At 39.0% G+C, this 16,460-nt stretch overlaps 1 protein-coding gene across 13 annotated transcripts in view; it reads left to right on the plus strand.

Annotated features, from left to right (window-relative positions):
* The first annotated feature begins 10,963 nt into the window (after nt 1-10,963).
* The window catches only part of IKZF2 (IKAROS family zinc finger 2), a 164,131-nt gene continuing 158,634 nt past the window's right edge, over nt 10,964-16,460 (plus strand). For 3 of the 13 annotated variants that reach the window (XM_057744953.1, XM_057744952.1, XM_057744956.1), the window contains exons 1-3: nt 13,169-13,478; nt 15,011-15,059; nt 15,866-15,970. In XM_057744953.1, the coding sequence (XP_057600936.1) occupies nt 13,476-13,478; nt 15,011-15,059; nt 15,866-15,970 (157 nt within the window). In that variant the 5' untranslated portion in view covers nt 13,169-13,475. Of the gene's footprint in view, nt 11,556-12,083; nt 12,258-12,672; nt 12,731-13,045; nt 13,113-13,168; nt 13,516-15,010; nt 15,060-15,865; nt 15,971-16,460 lie in introns of those variants that run through there. The other 10 variants (XM_057744949.1, XM_057744943.1, XM_057744950.1 and 7 more) reach the window with 10 other exon arrangements.

The following is a 16,460-nucleotide window of genomic DNA, read 5'->3' on the forward strand; positions in this document are numbered from 1 at the left end:
TACTGTTCTCTGGATTTACTAATTCAAATTCTTTTTGGAAGTATTGGGGGATCAATCAATAACCAACTTCTAACAGTAACCAGAAATCAGTCTTGAACAGAACTTCTGTTTTCCAACTGATAAATCAAAAAAATGTAGAAGACCAGTGGTGGCTACTCTCAATCATCTAAGATAAGGTGTGGCTAAACTAACCTGCAAGTTCACCTGAAACCAGTGACCTTAACTGTTTTTAGTATTTAATGATAAAAGCACACATATTTAGTTAATTTTGGCCTTTTCAAAGCATTCATTCTTTCCTTCAGTAGCAGTAGAAGAACCTTTGGTCACTATATTCCATCCTTTCATTTTTTAAAAAATATGCTGGTTATGATGCTCTACATACATGGCCCACTAATAGGTTACAACCTGACATTTGAAAGACACTGTTATAGGAAATATTTTTCAAAATGCTACAACACTTCCAATACTCTGATATTCCTCTAGAGTGGAGTGGGAAGCTGAGGGGAGCGTGGGAGTCCAGCTTAGAATTTTCTCATGCAATGAAAAGATGTAACTAAATAGGAATACATTAAATGTGTGTATGGCTTACAAACAGAAAACATTTGTGAATCACAGTTTTAGGTAGTGAGGCTGATTTCTTATCATGAGGTAATTCCGAAAAACTGTGCATAGATTTTTAAATACATGATTCATAATTGAAATCAATGCTGCAAGCTTTCTACTTTAAGGATTCCTATGGAGAGTCTATTTGTAAATTGGAATGAATATTTTTAGAAAGTGAAAAAGAACCCACTCCTTTTAACTTACATATTTATTTATCATGCTGATTGAAGAATGTCTACAGCTCAAGGAAGTGGCTTTGTCTATATTTCCGTAAGCTACATTGACAAGCTTTGTGCCTCAGTTGTATTACCATATATTACGTGTGGACTTAAACACAAATGACCTCAATGACTTAAAGGTCTCCTATGAAGATGCTGTAATGGGGATTTCTGTGTTTAACGAAAGTAGGACTGGTTCTTTTTTTTTTTTTTTTTAAAAAAAAAAGAGTCTTCAATTCTATTTTGGTTACACCTTATATTGGTTTTTGAAGGTGCATTTTAGCCTATGGCTGTGACTAGATACAGAATGTTTTGCTTGGGACTTCCCTGGTGGCGCAGTGGTTAAGACTCCATGCTCCCAATGCAGGGGGGCTGGGTTCCATCCCTGGTCAGGGAACTAGGTCCCACATGCATGCCACAACTAAAAGTTCACATGCCAAAACTAAGCAGCCTGCCTGTCTCAACTAAGACCTGGTGCAACCAAATAAATAAATAAATAAATAAATATTTTTTAAAAAAGGAAAAAGAAATAATCTGCAAAAAAAAAGAGAATATTTTGCTTTTAGCAAGGTTGTTAATTCCTATTTGCTTTTTGCTATTGTCATCTGACTTAAGCTCTCTAACCCTTTCACCATCAGTTCTCAGTGTATAATGCTTGGCAAAATCTAGTGACTTTGATGAATAAACCAGGCTTCATATGTTCCAGAGACCTTTAGCTGCCTTGTTTTCAAACCCTGATTTTGAAGGAAGTAATGGAGTTGAGTTGGCGGAGAGAAAGCTAAATCTCTCAAAGTTCAGAGGAAAGAATCTCAAAATGTAAGTACAAGGGGAAGCAAGTGTTAGGAGCTATCATCCCAATTAAAAGCCATTTTATGACAATAATCTGTAGGAATTTGCACAATGTTAAATGTTTGTAAAGTCCTACTACTTGAATCTTTCACCTTGTAATACAATAACTGCTACAATCTCTGGCCACAAAATAAAGATACAGATAATAAGCATATTTAATTTCTGAAGGCCTAGTTGTCCACGTGATTCCACATTAAAGGAGTCAGAAAATTGGTAAGAATATTGAAATGGAGATGGTAGTTCCAGTCAGTGATCAACTCATCTCTTTGTACTCTCAATTCAAATACTACTTGGTATCTCCTCTCCTCTGATTCAATATCCCATTGCCCCATCCCTTCTAAAACTTTCTTATTATGATCCCTGGCACTCTTCTCTCAAGCAAAACAAAACAAAACAAAACAAGCAAATCCATACTATATTTTCTCATTTATTTAAAAATAATGTATTTCTTAAATGAAGGAGCTTTTCCTTGGGGCCACTACTCCTCTTTAAGGCAGGGTGAAGATGTCACAACGTAGAAACCGGGACACTTTCAAAAGTAAAAGATGGCACTATTAATAATTGTGTCAGGACCACAGGTGTAAACCAGAGTTGTTATTGGCAAACCAGATGATATATGGTCACCCTAACTATAGTCGTCTCCAGTGAAGGCCTCTCATTTTCCTATCATACACCTAGTTCAGGAGCAGAATCTGGGGTCAGCATCCTCCATACCATCCAAAGCCATTTTTTAAGGATATTTACACTTCTGTATGAAACTCCGTTTCCTCTGATGCTCCTTCTTTCCTGCTACCTCTTCACTGTCTTTCCTCCTTGTTGTTATTTATCAGCCGCCTCTCAGGGACTCAGTCTTTACAGACTTCAGCACCTAGTTCAGTATCTTCCTCGATTCTCCCAGGACCCAAGATAATCTCCTGATTATCCTATCACTTTTCTGATAATCCAACTCCAAGAGTCCATGACTTCCCAAACTCCAGTCTGGATCTTGGTAACTTGTTCTCCACCAGAGATATCAAATTTCTCTTCACAGTCCTCCATACTTATATATGTCTCACTCAGTGTTTCCTATTTATTTATTTATTTATTTTTGGCTGCGTTGGGTCTTCATTGCTGTACGCAGGCTTCTCATTGCTGTGGCTTCTCTTGTTGTGGAGCATGGGCTCCAGGCTCACGGGCTTCAGTAGTTGTGGCACGTGGGCTCAGTAGTTGTGGCACATGGGCTTAGTTGCTCCTTGGCATCTAGGATCTTCCTGGCCCTGGGCTCAAACCCATGTCCACTGCATTGGCAGGCAGATTCTTAACCACTGCGCCACCAGTGAAGTCCCACTCAGTATTTCCTCTTATACAAGTTATTCAACCTCACTGGAATCCAAGATCTCTGTATTGCTCTACTTTGCTCTATTGGTCAGTACCTGATCTGTTAGTATCCTTCTCTGTATAGTTTACTCAATCTATTTCTTTTAATTAAATTCAACTTCTTTGATCCAGTGTCTTCCAGCTCCCTACCTGGGAAATTTCTACACTGGATACATCTTGTGGTTCATTTTGTTTCCATATTATACCTGGGCTGTAAGCCCGGCTGTAGTTACAGCATGGAGCATATTGCTGACTTATTTGTGGTCACCAGTCTCAACTGGTTCCTCTATTCTGCCTATCAATTTTCCATACTTTTTCAGTTAGCCTTCCCCATATCCTTCATAGCAACTATTTCAAGCTTACACTTTCTAAACTTTGAATCCAGTCACTTTTCCTTTCACTCTCAGTAAATAACATTGATACCTGCTTCAAACCCTCCCCAACTTCCCATCATGTAAACTAAGGAACTTACCTGCATCTGCATCCATCCTTTCTTGCTTCCCTTAAGTATGAGGTGTTATCTCCTCCCTATCTGGAGATAATTATTTCACGTGCGCTCTGGATATTTTTTTTCCTGTCCCCTCAGGGATGTCACTTCCCCAGCTTGCTTCTATCTTCAATCTCTAAGTTGCTATTGACAGTCTCTCATCAGCACTGAGGGATGCTGAAGTCTCACACACAAAACAAAACAAAACAAACAACTTTTCTCAGCTCTGCATCCTCCTCCAGCTACTAGCCTCCAGCTACTAGCCTCTACCTTTCCTTTTATAGCTAAACTCACGGATATTTTTGCTCCATACTCACAGCCTCTCCTCCCTCACTTCTTATTCTCTCAACACTGACCTGTTTTTTGCTGTCATCACTACAGGCAGCATTTGTTGCTGTTAATTTCTTTCTCTCTCTTTCTTAGATCTCCTGGTTTCCCTCTCAGATTTCTGAATGGTACCATTTAGACGGCTTATCTCAAAAATGCTGCTGTCCCTCATGAATCTCCATAAGCAAGCTGGCCTGACTGAGGCTGGATATCCATTGAGGTTCTAAAACAAGCAAAAGGTTGAGTCTGGAGAGAAGTCTGAAGGGTCAGGAGAGAAGTCTGGCTAGAGGACAAAGGTCATGTGCACAATGGCAAGGCCTCAGGGAGCCTCATTGTTCAGGGTCTGGCCTTTAGGCATGTGGGGTTGCAGAAATTCAAGTTCATAGGTGCACTATTGTTCTTAGAAAGAATAACTAAAAATGTCTAAACTCATAAGACATGGTTGTACAAATCCCAGAAACATCATTTATTGGTAAAAGAAAGACATAATTGCCCTCTATTCCCTCCACATAGGAAAATGACATAGAGAGTGAAAGTATTACAAAGTTGCTAATGTTGGGTTTGGAATTGATGAAGGGTTCTATGTATGAGAATCTGCCTAATGGTACCAGGTCTCAGAGCCTGCAGTGTCCACCTCCACATCAGGAATGATCTCTGAAGACAATATTCCCAAAGACTTGAAAGTAGGGTACCCCTCTCTAATTCATATTACACTGTGAAGAAAGATGGTTCCTGTTTAAATATTTAACTAGTTTTCTGTTAAGCATTCATTCTCTAAAATAAATATTAGGAAATGTTAAACTATTTTTAAGAATATATTATGAACATACCAGACCCTTGTTCATTTCATTTGATGGCTATTCCATGTTTGGGGAAGCTCTTCTGGATTACGGCAGGTTATTCAAAATGCCCTGAAGCAAATCTCCCCCAATAAAAGTATTATTTCTTTGTTTTGCTGGAAAAAAAAAAAAAAAACCTGCTATTGAGAGAAGAAATATGTAAATTTTACACCTATGCAAACTGGGATGGAAAAATTAATTAAAATAGTATAGTTTTATTTGTCTACTCCAATATTCACTGTACTTGTAAGTTAAAACTGAGATAAAAATTCTAATCTCACAGGCTTCACTTAATGGGTCCTAACAAAATGTCCAAATTGACCTTTACTATAAACCAAGAGCTGCTCTCTACTAAAACAAAACCTGTTACTTGAAATTCAAAATGTCATTTAAAAATACCATAACTATTTAAAATCACAATGTTCGCCACAGAAAGTCAGTCATTTGTTCTTTGCACATATAGGTGAAGTAAGTCTACAAAAGGGAGGAGTTTGATGCTTATGTTGCCTAGAGCAATAAATCAAAAATGATCCCCTTTGAAACAAAATGTGCAAATATACTTGGTGATCCAGAATTTAAAGCTAAGTTCTTGCCTATATCTCTTTACTTAATTCTTTAGAGAGTAGTTATCTTTTAATTTACCCTCAGTGGTTCTGTCATCTGCTTGTTCAGAAGTGCTCAAGGTAGGTACAGATGAATATCTGATGTTAAAGTATTAGATATCCAATAGGTCGAGTTTCACACACAAATAGGCACTGGATTTGGTAGACTTCTATGCTGGTACCACATTTGAATAACCTTCTAAGAACATCATGGACATTCGGTTTTCCTTTCAACTGTTTCAGTATCAGACAATATGTTACTAAAAGGGCTGGATTTAACTACATCAACAGGCTCGTATGATTGATAAATATATTTGGTTATTAAGGAGACAGTGTAGCTTAGTGGTAATTACCATAGGGTTTCTAGAACTTAGAATATGTCTTTAAGTGCAGCTCTGACATTGTGGGATTCTGGACTAGATAACAATGTCTCCAAGCTTCAAATTCTTCATGTGAAAGATGGGGCTAATATTACCTCTCTTTAAAAATGACTGTGGGGATTATGATGCCTGACATAAAATCAATGCTTATAGTGATGATAATAATACTACATATGGCTTTCCTAGTCCCACTGATACCCCAAGTTGGTTGAAATTAGTTGTATCATCAAGCTAAAGTGCTGCATTACATTACACAGTATCCTTTTTATTAGAATCTAAAAGAATTGTTTTGCTGCTGAATAATTGCTCAGTTTTTCTCTTATGGGTGTGGTGAAGAATATACCTGCGTAGGCTTTGCTTGTTTGCTTTGTTTTGTTTAGTTCTGTTTTTGAGTGGGCTGCTAGAAAGCTACAAATCTTGTGGCCTGACTTAAGGAAATGTTTAGGTGGGAATTATGATATGTAACTTTTTAGTAGTATTCTCATTTTATGTTTTCACTTATGTTTTGGTTTCTTCTTGCACCTCTAAATTTAATACCATTTATGTACATGTCATTTAATACTATATATAATAATTATATAAGTGTAAATATATATCTTCATAAGGTAACTTAAACCAGTCTAGAACAAGGTGGAATATAAATAAAAAACATTTATAATAAAAAATTTAAAGTGCTGTAGATTATGCGTGAGGATTTGTTTCTCAAAAATAGTACACTTGAAAGACAGTCTTCCAATGAAGCAGTTTCTGGAATATGGTTTATAGGACTTTTGATGATATCCTTAGTCTATTGAGTGGGACTTCCCCTGGTGTCTAGTTACCTCAACATGACGTCAAGTTTTCAGTACCTTTATGAAGTCTGAGCATAGCTGCTGGGGGAAGAGATGCTATTGGTATTATTCTCATCTCCAAATATCATGTCTTGGGACAGCTCAGAATGCCAACCTAACCTCTATTTTAAGCTAACCTTTCTTTAAACCACAAGTCATGAAAATTAGGGGAGGTGACATTTGACTTTACTACCTGTAAATGACCTTTCTTTGATTCATTTCCCTCCTTCCACACTTCATACCCTCTTTCAGAGCCATCAAGCAGGAAATAGCTCCCCCTTTCTATCTCTGCATGGCTTTTAATTCCCTAGGTTGCCACCCTCTGGCTATAAAAAGGAGGAAGGTTGAATCTCTGGATTCTTTCCCTCTCTTTCTGTTGTTAATGAGTTCTATTTTTTTCAGTCTATATAGGATTGTTTAAATACATGATTAGACTTTGCAGGGCTGTGAAAGAACTTTGGTTTACAAAGAGTTGAGTCTTCTCACAAACACTGGGCATTTAATTCCCTGAGCTTTTCACAGGATTAAAAAAAAATCAGGATCATATGGCTATTGGCACTGGTTTGACTACCAAATATTTCTCTTGAGATGCAACCTGCCATCACTCTGCTTTAGACTGTGGGTATCTCCAGCAGAATCCAACCTTCGGTGTATAGATCTTTAGGCTAGTTGGCCCTATGTTCACCTTGCAATTCCAAAGTCAAATGATCACTTTTGATTTTCCTTCTACTCCCAGAGGATGTTTATTATGCTGTATCAAAAGTAATGTTCACGAGACAATGTGTTCTCCTCTTACTGTTATCCTCTATTTGTGAGCTCTGTCTTCAAAAAGTTGAATCATCTTTTTCTTTTCTTGTACTAAAATTTTAGTTGGAGGTTTCCAATAACCTCATTAGACTTTTTGTGTTTGATGATTTCAGGATTTCCTAGAAGAATCTTCTTCCTCATGCCTTTTAGAGTTGTCTTTTGAGTATCATCTATCTGCACTTGACCCAACTCAAAGTTCCTTCATTTTTACATTAATGGCACTCATTTCCTCAAATGCTGAACACATCTGCATTTTAAAGCAACTATGAAAGATTTTAATGACATTTTAAAAAAACGTGTGCTTTCATTTTTTTCCAGAAATCTCTCCAATCCTCACCCGCCTCGGTCTAAGTTTAACTCCCACAATTTATAATTCTCACTTGGGATAGAGATAGCTTATGATCTGCTCTACATCAAAATGTGCTTGCTAGAAGAAATCTGATATTATTCTATCAAAGTGTGAATTTAAGTCATAATGTTACCTTTTCTAGGGACATGGGTATTTGCACAAGAGCCTTATCTAATTGCCAAGTGACACCGTTAAGAACTGTTAAAAGAGAAACTTTTGTTCAAGGTAGATGGAATGAGAAGACCCCTACCACGTGGGACTTACACACCAGCCGGACAGACCCCAGATTATCAATGTAGTCACTGAGGCAAAGTGTGGAGGTCTCAATACACCTTACTTATGAAATGGATTGGGTATCTCAGAATGCTTTCTTTGAAACTATGGTTCCATTTATGACTTCCTTGCTTCTTTATGGTGCCAATCTAGGTCGACAGGAGAAAGTGAGACCATTGTTCCATATCCTGCTTAAAAGAGAACACCACTTCAAAGAGAACACCACCACCTGACAAAAATAAAACAAGTAATCAGTTTTAAAACACTATGCCTATGTGTACTTGGTAAACTTAGCTTTTTCAGGGATTCAACTTATTTTAGGGCACCTACTCTGGGTGATTACGTTCTAAATCTTGCACAATAAGGCCATCTAAATAAAAAAGTATATATTCAGTTTCCAAAAATTTTTTCTTTGATATTAAGAAAGTACTGCAATGTTTCAAATTGTCCCTTCCTATCTTCTGCTAAAAACAAAATCCAAACTTAAAAACATAAACTTAATTGCCTGAATAAACAAAAATGAACTTTTATTCAAATTCCTTTAAAGGGTACTAGGGCTTTTAAATCTAAAACAGATAAAATAAACTACCTGAAGAAAACAAGACTAATACCCCATAATGTTCCCTTTGGCTATACTGCCTTTTAAAAATGTTTTTTTGCTAATTGCACTTAGTAGTTATAGAATTAAATCTTTGCATTCTTTGATAGTCAGCCTGGTTCATGAACTATCAGGTATTAACACGAAGTAATTTGTTTATAAAACAGATGGGTCACATAAATGCATTTTACTGAAAATTATTTTAACCACTTTTACTATTCATACTTGTAAAACTTTATATTTTCTACCAAGGCATTCACATTCTTCACGTGAATCATAAGAGGTTGAGGTTATTTGTAACATGACTTATGAGCCAAGATTTGACCAAATTCTTTATGGAATAAAGTATATCTCTGATGTCCTATACTTTTTGGCCTTTGAAAACAGTTTAACATATGGAAGCTAGGTGACTAGCTCCAAATTCATCCATTCAGTAAAATGTTTACTGAGTACCAACTCCTTCCAAATACTGTGCTACTTCTGAGAAAACAATAATTAGCAGGACAGACATAATCTCTTTCCTTAAAAAGATGACATTCTAGTGGGGGAGACAGATTTTCTTTTAAAAACTCAATAAATGAATAACATATTTACACAATATATAATGAAGGAAACGTGCAAGTACTAAGGTAGGGGTTGATGCTGGGAAGGCACATTTTTCACAGAATGGGACAGGCGGGAGGAGAAAGATCCAGCTATGTGAAAAAACGGCGGGGGTGGGGTATGGTTTCTCTCTACCTCCTCATCCCAGCTCCCAAAATGAAAATTTAACTAACCAACTGAATACAGTAGCCAAGGAATATGCTACTACACTTTCTGGGGATACATTTTTATGCACAGTATAACTATAAAAGTACTTTAAAAATGTGCACAGTTATGGTAAAGGCTGGAAATACAGATATGTTCTGACCACTATGAAAACACTGTTGAGAAAATCTGTTAACAAAGTGAATTTCTATAGGCTATACAAAGGTTTCTTCCCAAAAGTGGAACTGTGAGTTTCAGAGCCACGATTCTTTGACCACAGAGGATGAAACACAACCCCTAGTCACTGTAAACATGATTTTGACTCCTTTGGGGTGAGCTGGATATACCATGATCTGCAAATCAGAAAGGAACATAGGATGTGAAGAAGACGGAAAAGTTTCCCCAAATGGTCCAATTCCCACAAGTGGTCACAAGATCTTTGCCATTCTAGAATTTGGGAGCCATTGCCCCCTGCCCGAATTCCCAATTTTGGGGGAGGCAGGGCCACAAAATGTCAAGTATCTGAACACTTAGCCACTAGAGGGAGAGAGTGTGCCTCTGGTGATTAGGGAGCCAATGAAAGTAACTCATGAAAAGGATAGGCTTTCAAGGGAGCTAAATTAAGCTCTCATCAGCCGGGGTAAAGACTATATCAACTGTGGCAGTTGTAGGGAACTTGAGGGTGATTCCTTAAGACTTCACAATGGATCCACTTCTACTAAAGAATTAATTGCTTGAGCTATCCAGATACTTCATCTTAATTTTGAATATGTTTTAATTCATCTTTTCTAAGAACCTCCATAACTTTGCAGATACTTAAACACTTTGGCTTAATTTTTAGGGGGGATTTATGGCAGTCTAGAGAAATTACGTTACCCTTTGTATATTGGGAAATTATATATTATGAACAACATTCCAACTTTCTATGGTAATTTTAGGCTGAAATCTTTGCTCTCTATTAGGATGATTAGAATGATTTGTGGAGTTCTATGTTTGGTCTTTCCCAGGAAAATTACTTTTATTTGGATAATTGACAGGTTAAAGAAAACCCTTCTTTACCAACATATGACTCACAGGTGTTCCTAAAATTGTCATAAAGTTGTTGCCAAACTGAGCTCAAATGATTTGCTAGCCAACGAAAATTGGTTAATCTTGTTTGGAGCACTGCACCAACTACCATTTTCCATAATTTAAAAAACAAGCCTCTTGGTACAATTGTTGTTTAATAAATCCAACGTAGGAAGTAAACTCTTAAAAATTCATTAAAAATTTAAATACAAGGTTATACAAGTCATATGATGTCCATGGCTTAGTGTATACCACCGTGAATAAATTCCTTCCCAGTCCCCAAATCTAAAGACATTATCCAAAACTTCCCAGACATTCAGAGTGATGCTTAAAACATAACTGATGATTTTATTTTCAATGTATCATCTCCCTTTCCTCAGCAGAAAAAAAAACCTCTGCCACTACTTCTGGGATTCTTGAAAGGAGTAGGAGTACAGTGCCTGCTTCTACTCTTTCAGCATTGATTTTTTTTCACAATCTGTGATACGGTTTCTCAGAAATGCTATTTGGCAGTCCTGATAATTCCATGTGTTTTCAAACTTAAGCCACCCAGACTACACAGTTCAGTATTTTCAGCTCCTTTCATTTTGCTTTTCCCTTTAATTATAGAAGTCTCTATTCCCTCTTTTTGCAAATGGGGTCAAGAAAGATGCTAAATGCGACTGTTTGTAGAAAGAACGTGCATTTGTTTTTCTCATGAAGATCAAGTTCTTCCCAAATACAAAAGCTGTGCTATAACCAACTGACGATACTGATGGACAACACTTTACTCCTAACAACTTTTCGGACCCTCACCCATTGCTTTGACTTCGGTGGATGTGCCACCCGCCTGAGGGAGAAAAAGCAAGTAGACAGTCTAATTTTAAACTTGCACTGCAAAGCACTTTCAAAATAGTAAGAGTTGAGCTTCATCTCCGACCTGACTTTCCTTCTCAATCCATTCCCCGGGACCCCTGTCTCCCGATTCGTGTGCTGGTCTACCGGGTGCTGCTTTCTGAAATCGCACCGCACAGTTCATCTCGAAGCTGAGTGGGTGGGTCCACGCGCACAGCCAGGCTCCGGCCAGGACGCCGATCCCCGAGCTCCGCGTCGCGCGCCGGCATCGCCGTCCCGCTCCCTTCGCCCGGCCTCACCACAAATCCCAGTTTGAAAGAAAACTTCACGAGGCCGAAATGCACCTCCCCTCGCCGCTGCAATTCTTCCTCCCGAGCCGTCAGAAAACGTGAGATTGACTGCGACTGCGGGGAGTGGACCGGGGCTGCCGGGGCACTCTCGGAAGCGGGTTACCTGGCTCCCCCCCGCCCCCCTTTGCGGGCGGGGTCCGCCCTCCGGGGGGCCGCCGGGCCAGGGGCGACGCGGCCGGGCGCGCGGGTGGGCGCGAGGGAGTGCGCGCGTCGCGGAGCCGCCGGGGCAGCACTTGTCCTGTAATCGATTGCCGAGCGCGCCGAGCGGCCCAGCGCGCAGACACGCGCACACGCGCCCTCGCCAGCCCGCGCGCGCACACACACATACATACACACACGCACACACGCACAGGAGCCCAGGCCCCGCATACATACACACGCGCGCGCGCGCGCACGTCCGCCCGCCCGCGCCCCGGGCCCCGCCGCCCGCCGCCGCCAGCCCGCCCTCCGCCCGCGGGCGTCTGCGCGAGCCCGGCCGGCGGGGGAGATGTGCTCGGGCTCCGGCGGATCGGTTTCTCGGGGTTTGACCAGCTGTCCCGGGCTAACCCTGCTCCTCGCTGAAGATGGAGGAAGTAAAAACAGGATTACCCTTAGCTACAGATCCACTGCCTTAGTTTCCACCACCAACTGCAGTGCACAAACACACGTTAGGCACAGGAAAGAAAGAAAGAGAGAGGACACACTAACAGTAAACACAAACAAAAGGGTGATGGGATTATTTTACTGCATGCACTGCTGAGGTAAATCTCCGCTTGGCTTTTGCGTGGTGAAGAACAGCTCTTGTTTTATTTGTCTTCTGATTCATAGATTATATATAAATATGTGTATCTGATTTGCAGGGGGGGAGTATTTTCAAAGTTAAGTGTGATTATATAGCATCTCTTTTTGCACTGTGATGTGATCAAATGACTTGTTGCTGTTAACCAGTAATAATAATAATAATAATATAGATATTTTTCTCTGGGAGGGATGGATTGTGGTTATGATTAGGGTAATGATTTCTGTAAAGGACGCTCAGGGAATCGGGTTGAAGATGATGTCTTCTGCCTTAATTTAGCGTCCCCTCCTTATAATCTGTTTCTGGGATGTTAATCGATTAATCAGTTCTCATCTCTGTAGCTGTCATGGATTTGGACTTGTTTTGCTTTGTTTTAACTTGAATTCCGAGAAAGGTTGGGTAGCCTGGAATAAATTGCAGCTGTCCAGATAGAAGGTAATATCCAGACCTTGTTGGAATTAAACAACAACAACAACCTGGTATGACATGTAAAAAGGCAGCAGTTAAATCACTTTGACAGGTTCTGGTATGGGCGAAAGAGATGGAATTAAGATATTATTATTATTATTATTACTATTTTTGCCAAGGGCGAAAAACAGTCCTGTGAAGTTGGCCTAGGTTCTTTGCTGGGTTCTCCCTGACTGTCCCTCCCCTCTCACCCCCCACCCCCCTTTTCTTTCAGTTTTCTTGTCTTAGCTTTTGGTCGATTCTTAAGGAACCGGTGGATCAAGTTTTTTCTCTTCTTGTTAATCGCATTGCTGTAGCACTGACTGACCTCTCTCTCTCTCTCTCTCTCTTTTTTTCCTCTTTCCTGAAAGTACGTGGTGCCATTCCTGAGTGACTTTTCCTACTAGACCATCCCAAAGGGACGAGGGGGAGGGGTGGAAGGAGGAGGAGGAGGAGAAGCGGGGTGTTCCTTCTCTCTCATTTCTTGGTTTTGTTTATCAGCCGATCTGTTTGCTGGATTTGGGCTCGGAATGACCCACCTGTAAAGTGCTTTTCCTTCCTCCTCGCCTTGAACTCTGCAGGGGGCTTGGCTTGGAAGGGGCAAGGGAGGGAAAGAGAGAAGGGGGAAACACAAAAAACTTCTTTCTTTCTCTCTCCGTTTATCTTCAGCCCGACATTGTCACCTCCTCTTTGAGGGGTTAGAAGAAGCTGAGATCTCCCGACAGAGCTGGAAATGGTGATGAATCTTTTTTAATCAAAGGACAATTTCTTTTGTATGTACATTTCGTTTCTCTTTCTCCTTTCTTTCCTTCTCTGAGGGTTAGTAACCATTTCATTGATGGGGCAGACTTCTTTCGCTTCTCCCTGACGTTTCTTTCTTAATATGTGTGTGTTAAATGTGTACATTTTTAAAGAGAAAAACTCATTTGTAAAATATCCGAAGAAACTGCTCCCCTTTTAAACTTTACGGGTGCTTTTCTTTAAAGCCTTATGTAATCATAATTTGAAAGAATTTGATAACAGTACAGCAGGTTGAAATTTTAGTGCTATGTAGTGACTGAGTTGGGAATTTGATCTGATTATTCCATAAAGAAAGAAAAGTTTTTTTTTTTGGGGGGGGTGGGGGGAGTAGGGAGGGTGGTGGTGAAGAAGGGGAGGGGAGGGAGAAGGGAAGTGGTTTTGGAGACAAGAAGTGAAGCTGCCTGTTTTCCAGTAAGTAATGGAGAAATTCCAGGAGCCAGGGCTAAATATACTTGGCGATCAATACAGAAATGGCTCATTGTGAATAATTTAGCTGCTGGTGCAGTGAGAGTTTTGAAACTAAAGGCAAAAAGGACCGGGGCCAAAGGAAAAAAAAAATAAGTAAAAATCTTCTCAGGACATGTCAATTCTTTAAACTTTTTTCTTCAAAGAATACAGTTAGCTTATCGATCTTTTCATTATGTGAAATCAAAGCTAGGGGGTGTCATCTCATACAATTTACTTTTGTTTCTGAGAATTAAGTTCTTGTTTTGTGTCATTGGTGCATGAAAATAATTCCCCAAACTTTAAAAAAGTGATCCCCTTCCCCAAAGCAAAAAGTGTATGATTTTTTTTCAAAATCGGAATGTAGTAAGTAGGCTCGGCATTAGTATCCAGCCATGGTCTGGCAGGAAATTAAGGTTACATTGAACAGGTGCTTACACAGAACTTGGGGTTGGCTAAAATGTCAATACAAGCCTGGCAGCTGGGTAACTGCTGCAGAAACCTTCGAGACATACTTGGGCACGAAGTTTTTTTGTTTTGTTTTGTTTTTCTTCTGTTTGTTTGTCCTCCCCCCTCCCTATTAGAACATGATGAACCAACTTGCAACAATTGTGAATAGAGCTATCTGTATACTCGGGAAGTCCTTAAACTGCAGCTTGATTGTAGGAAGTAGTGAATGGTAAAATACTTCAATCCCAGTTAAAGCTGGCACATTTGAGGTGTACCCCTTCCTATTTTTTTTTCTCTAAACCGAGTAAATTCTGATTAAAAGTCATTCCTTTCTTGCTACAGCCCATCTCACAGCACACTTATCTTTCCTATCCTATCTCCAGCAGGAATCAGATCATTTGCAGAAAGAGTTCAGTGACTTGCAAATGAACACACTGTAGTGTGTTTCTTGGGCACAGGTTGCAGCAGCAGCAACATGGGCTAACTGCTTGGAGCTTCAAATAAGTTAGGCATTTAATGGCAAAGACCGAAAGGAATCACTGTGTTAAGGGGATATAATCTTTTGTATTGCAGCACTGCACTTTGACTATGGAAACAGAGGCTATTGATGGCTATATAACGTGTAAGTATTCATTTTCATTAATCTGTTATTGGTAATAAAATTATGTTTGTTACCTGTATTTTAATTTCTGAATTGGAAGTTTTCATCAAGAATTTTATACTCTTACTTTCTGTTCACAATTTCACCTCGTAAATGAGTTTGAGAAAATAGCACTGAAGTGAAATAAGAAGGAACTATGGGTATATACTTGCTATATCGAGGATACTATTTAAATCAGTAGTAGCTGAGCAGATCAACACTTTCCTACTTTATTTTTGTTTGTTTACTTTAAGTTTAGAATAGGTCGGGTTACATATGTCTACTAATGTGGCATGTACTAAATATTTAGTATTCTGTAACCTAATTTTTCAGACACGTAATGTGAAAGGGAATTAGCTCACTTAAGTTGACTTTTTTTTTTAGCAAACTCTCAAACATCCAACTCTCTGATAACCAGCATTCTGGAAAACTCATTAAAAATACTGTGTGCTTAATGATTAAATTAGTTGTTAAAAGAAAACTTTTTTTTTCAACTAGAAGATACTTTAGAAGTCAACTATTCCAATCGCCCGTATTTTATAGTTAAGATGACTGTGATGATGACATTTTGTAATTTTTGTATTGTGGGCTGGTTGTGACTTTTCATCATTTCATTCATTTATTATATATTTCTAAATAACATTTCCTTATAGTTTCTTTGTAAGGGAAAATGTATTTCATTAAAGTTTCAAGGTTATGTATACCTCTGCATATATGATTACAAAGTTGGTAATTAGATTTTATATGACAATGAACAGAGACCAAAAGATTGTATTTTGTGAAAACAGGTGACAATGAGCTTTCACCTGAAAGGGAGCACTCCAATATGGCAATTGACCTCACTTCAAGCACACCCAATGGACAGCATGCCTCACCAAGTCACATGACAAGCAGTAAGTCTTCATTTTATGGTTTTTTTTCCTATTTCTCTAGCGATAGACTTGAATTGGTTAGGTCTGTAGGGTCCTCTCACATAGAGGTATAGCTGCTACTATAGATTTTGCTAAAGAAAAGAACAACACAGATTTATTCCTGTTCTTTTTGGTATCGTAAAACATGAGCCTGCTTACTAGTCTGAACTATCCCAAGGTGGCATTTGGGAGCTGGTGCTTACCTGTCTCAGGTAAGAAATGTTAGGCTTTGCTGGTTATTCTTTTGTCTTGTGAGGTTTATGACTAGATTTGTTTTTGTTGTTGGGTAAAAAATGAGGAAACATGTTACTTCCAAAGGACTCTTCACAGTTTAAAAAAGAAAGAAAGAAATTATTTTCTATTGCCTTGGCACAAAGCTAAATCCATCAGTAGAATTGTAGTGTTAGTTGCCTTTTTTTTTTTAAACATGTGGAAGTTTCTTGTCCAAAACATTGGAAGTGAAATGTAATTG

This window comes from Hippopotamus amphibius, chromosome 8, assembly GCF_030028045.1.
Source record: "Hippopotamus amphibius kiboko isolate mHipAmp2 chromosome 8, mHipAmp2.hap2, whole genome shotgun sequence".
Taxonomy (NCBI): Eukaryota; Metazoa; Chordata; class Mammalia; order Artiodactyla; family Hippopotamidae; genus Hippopotamus; species Hippopotamus amphibius.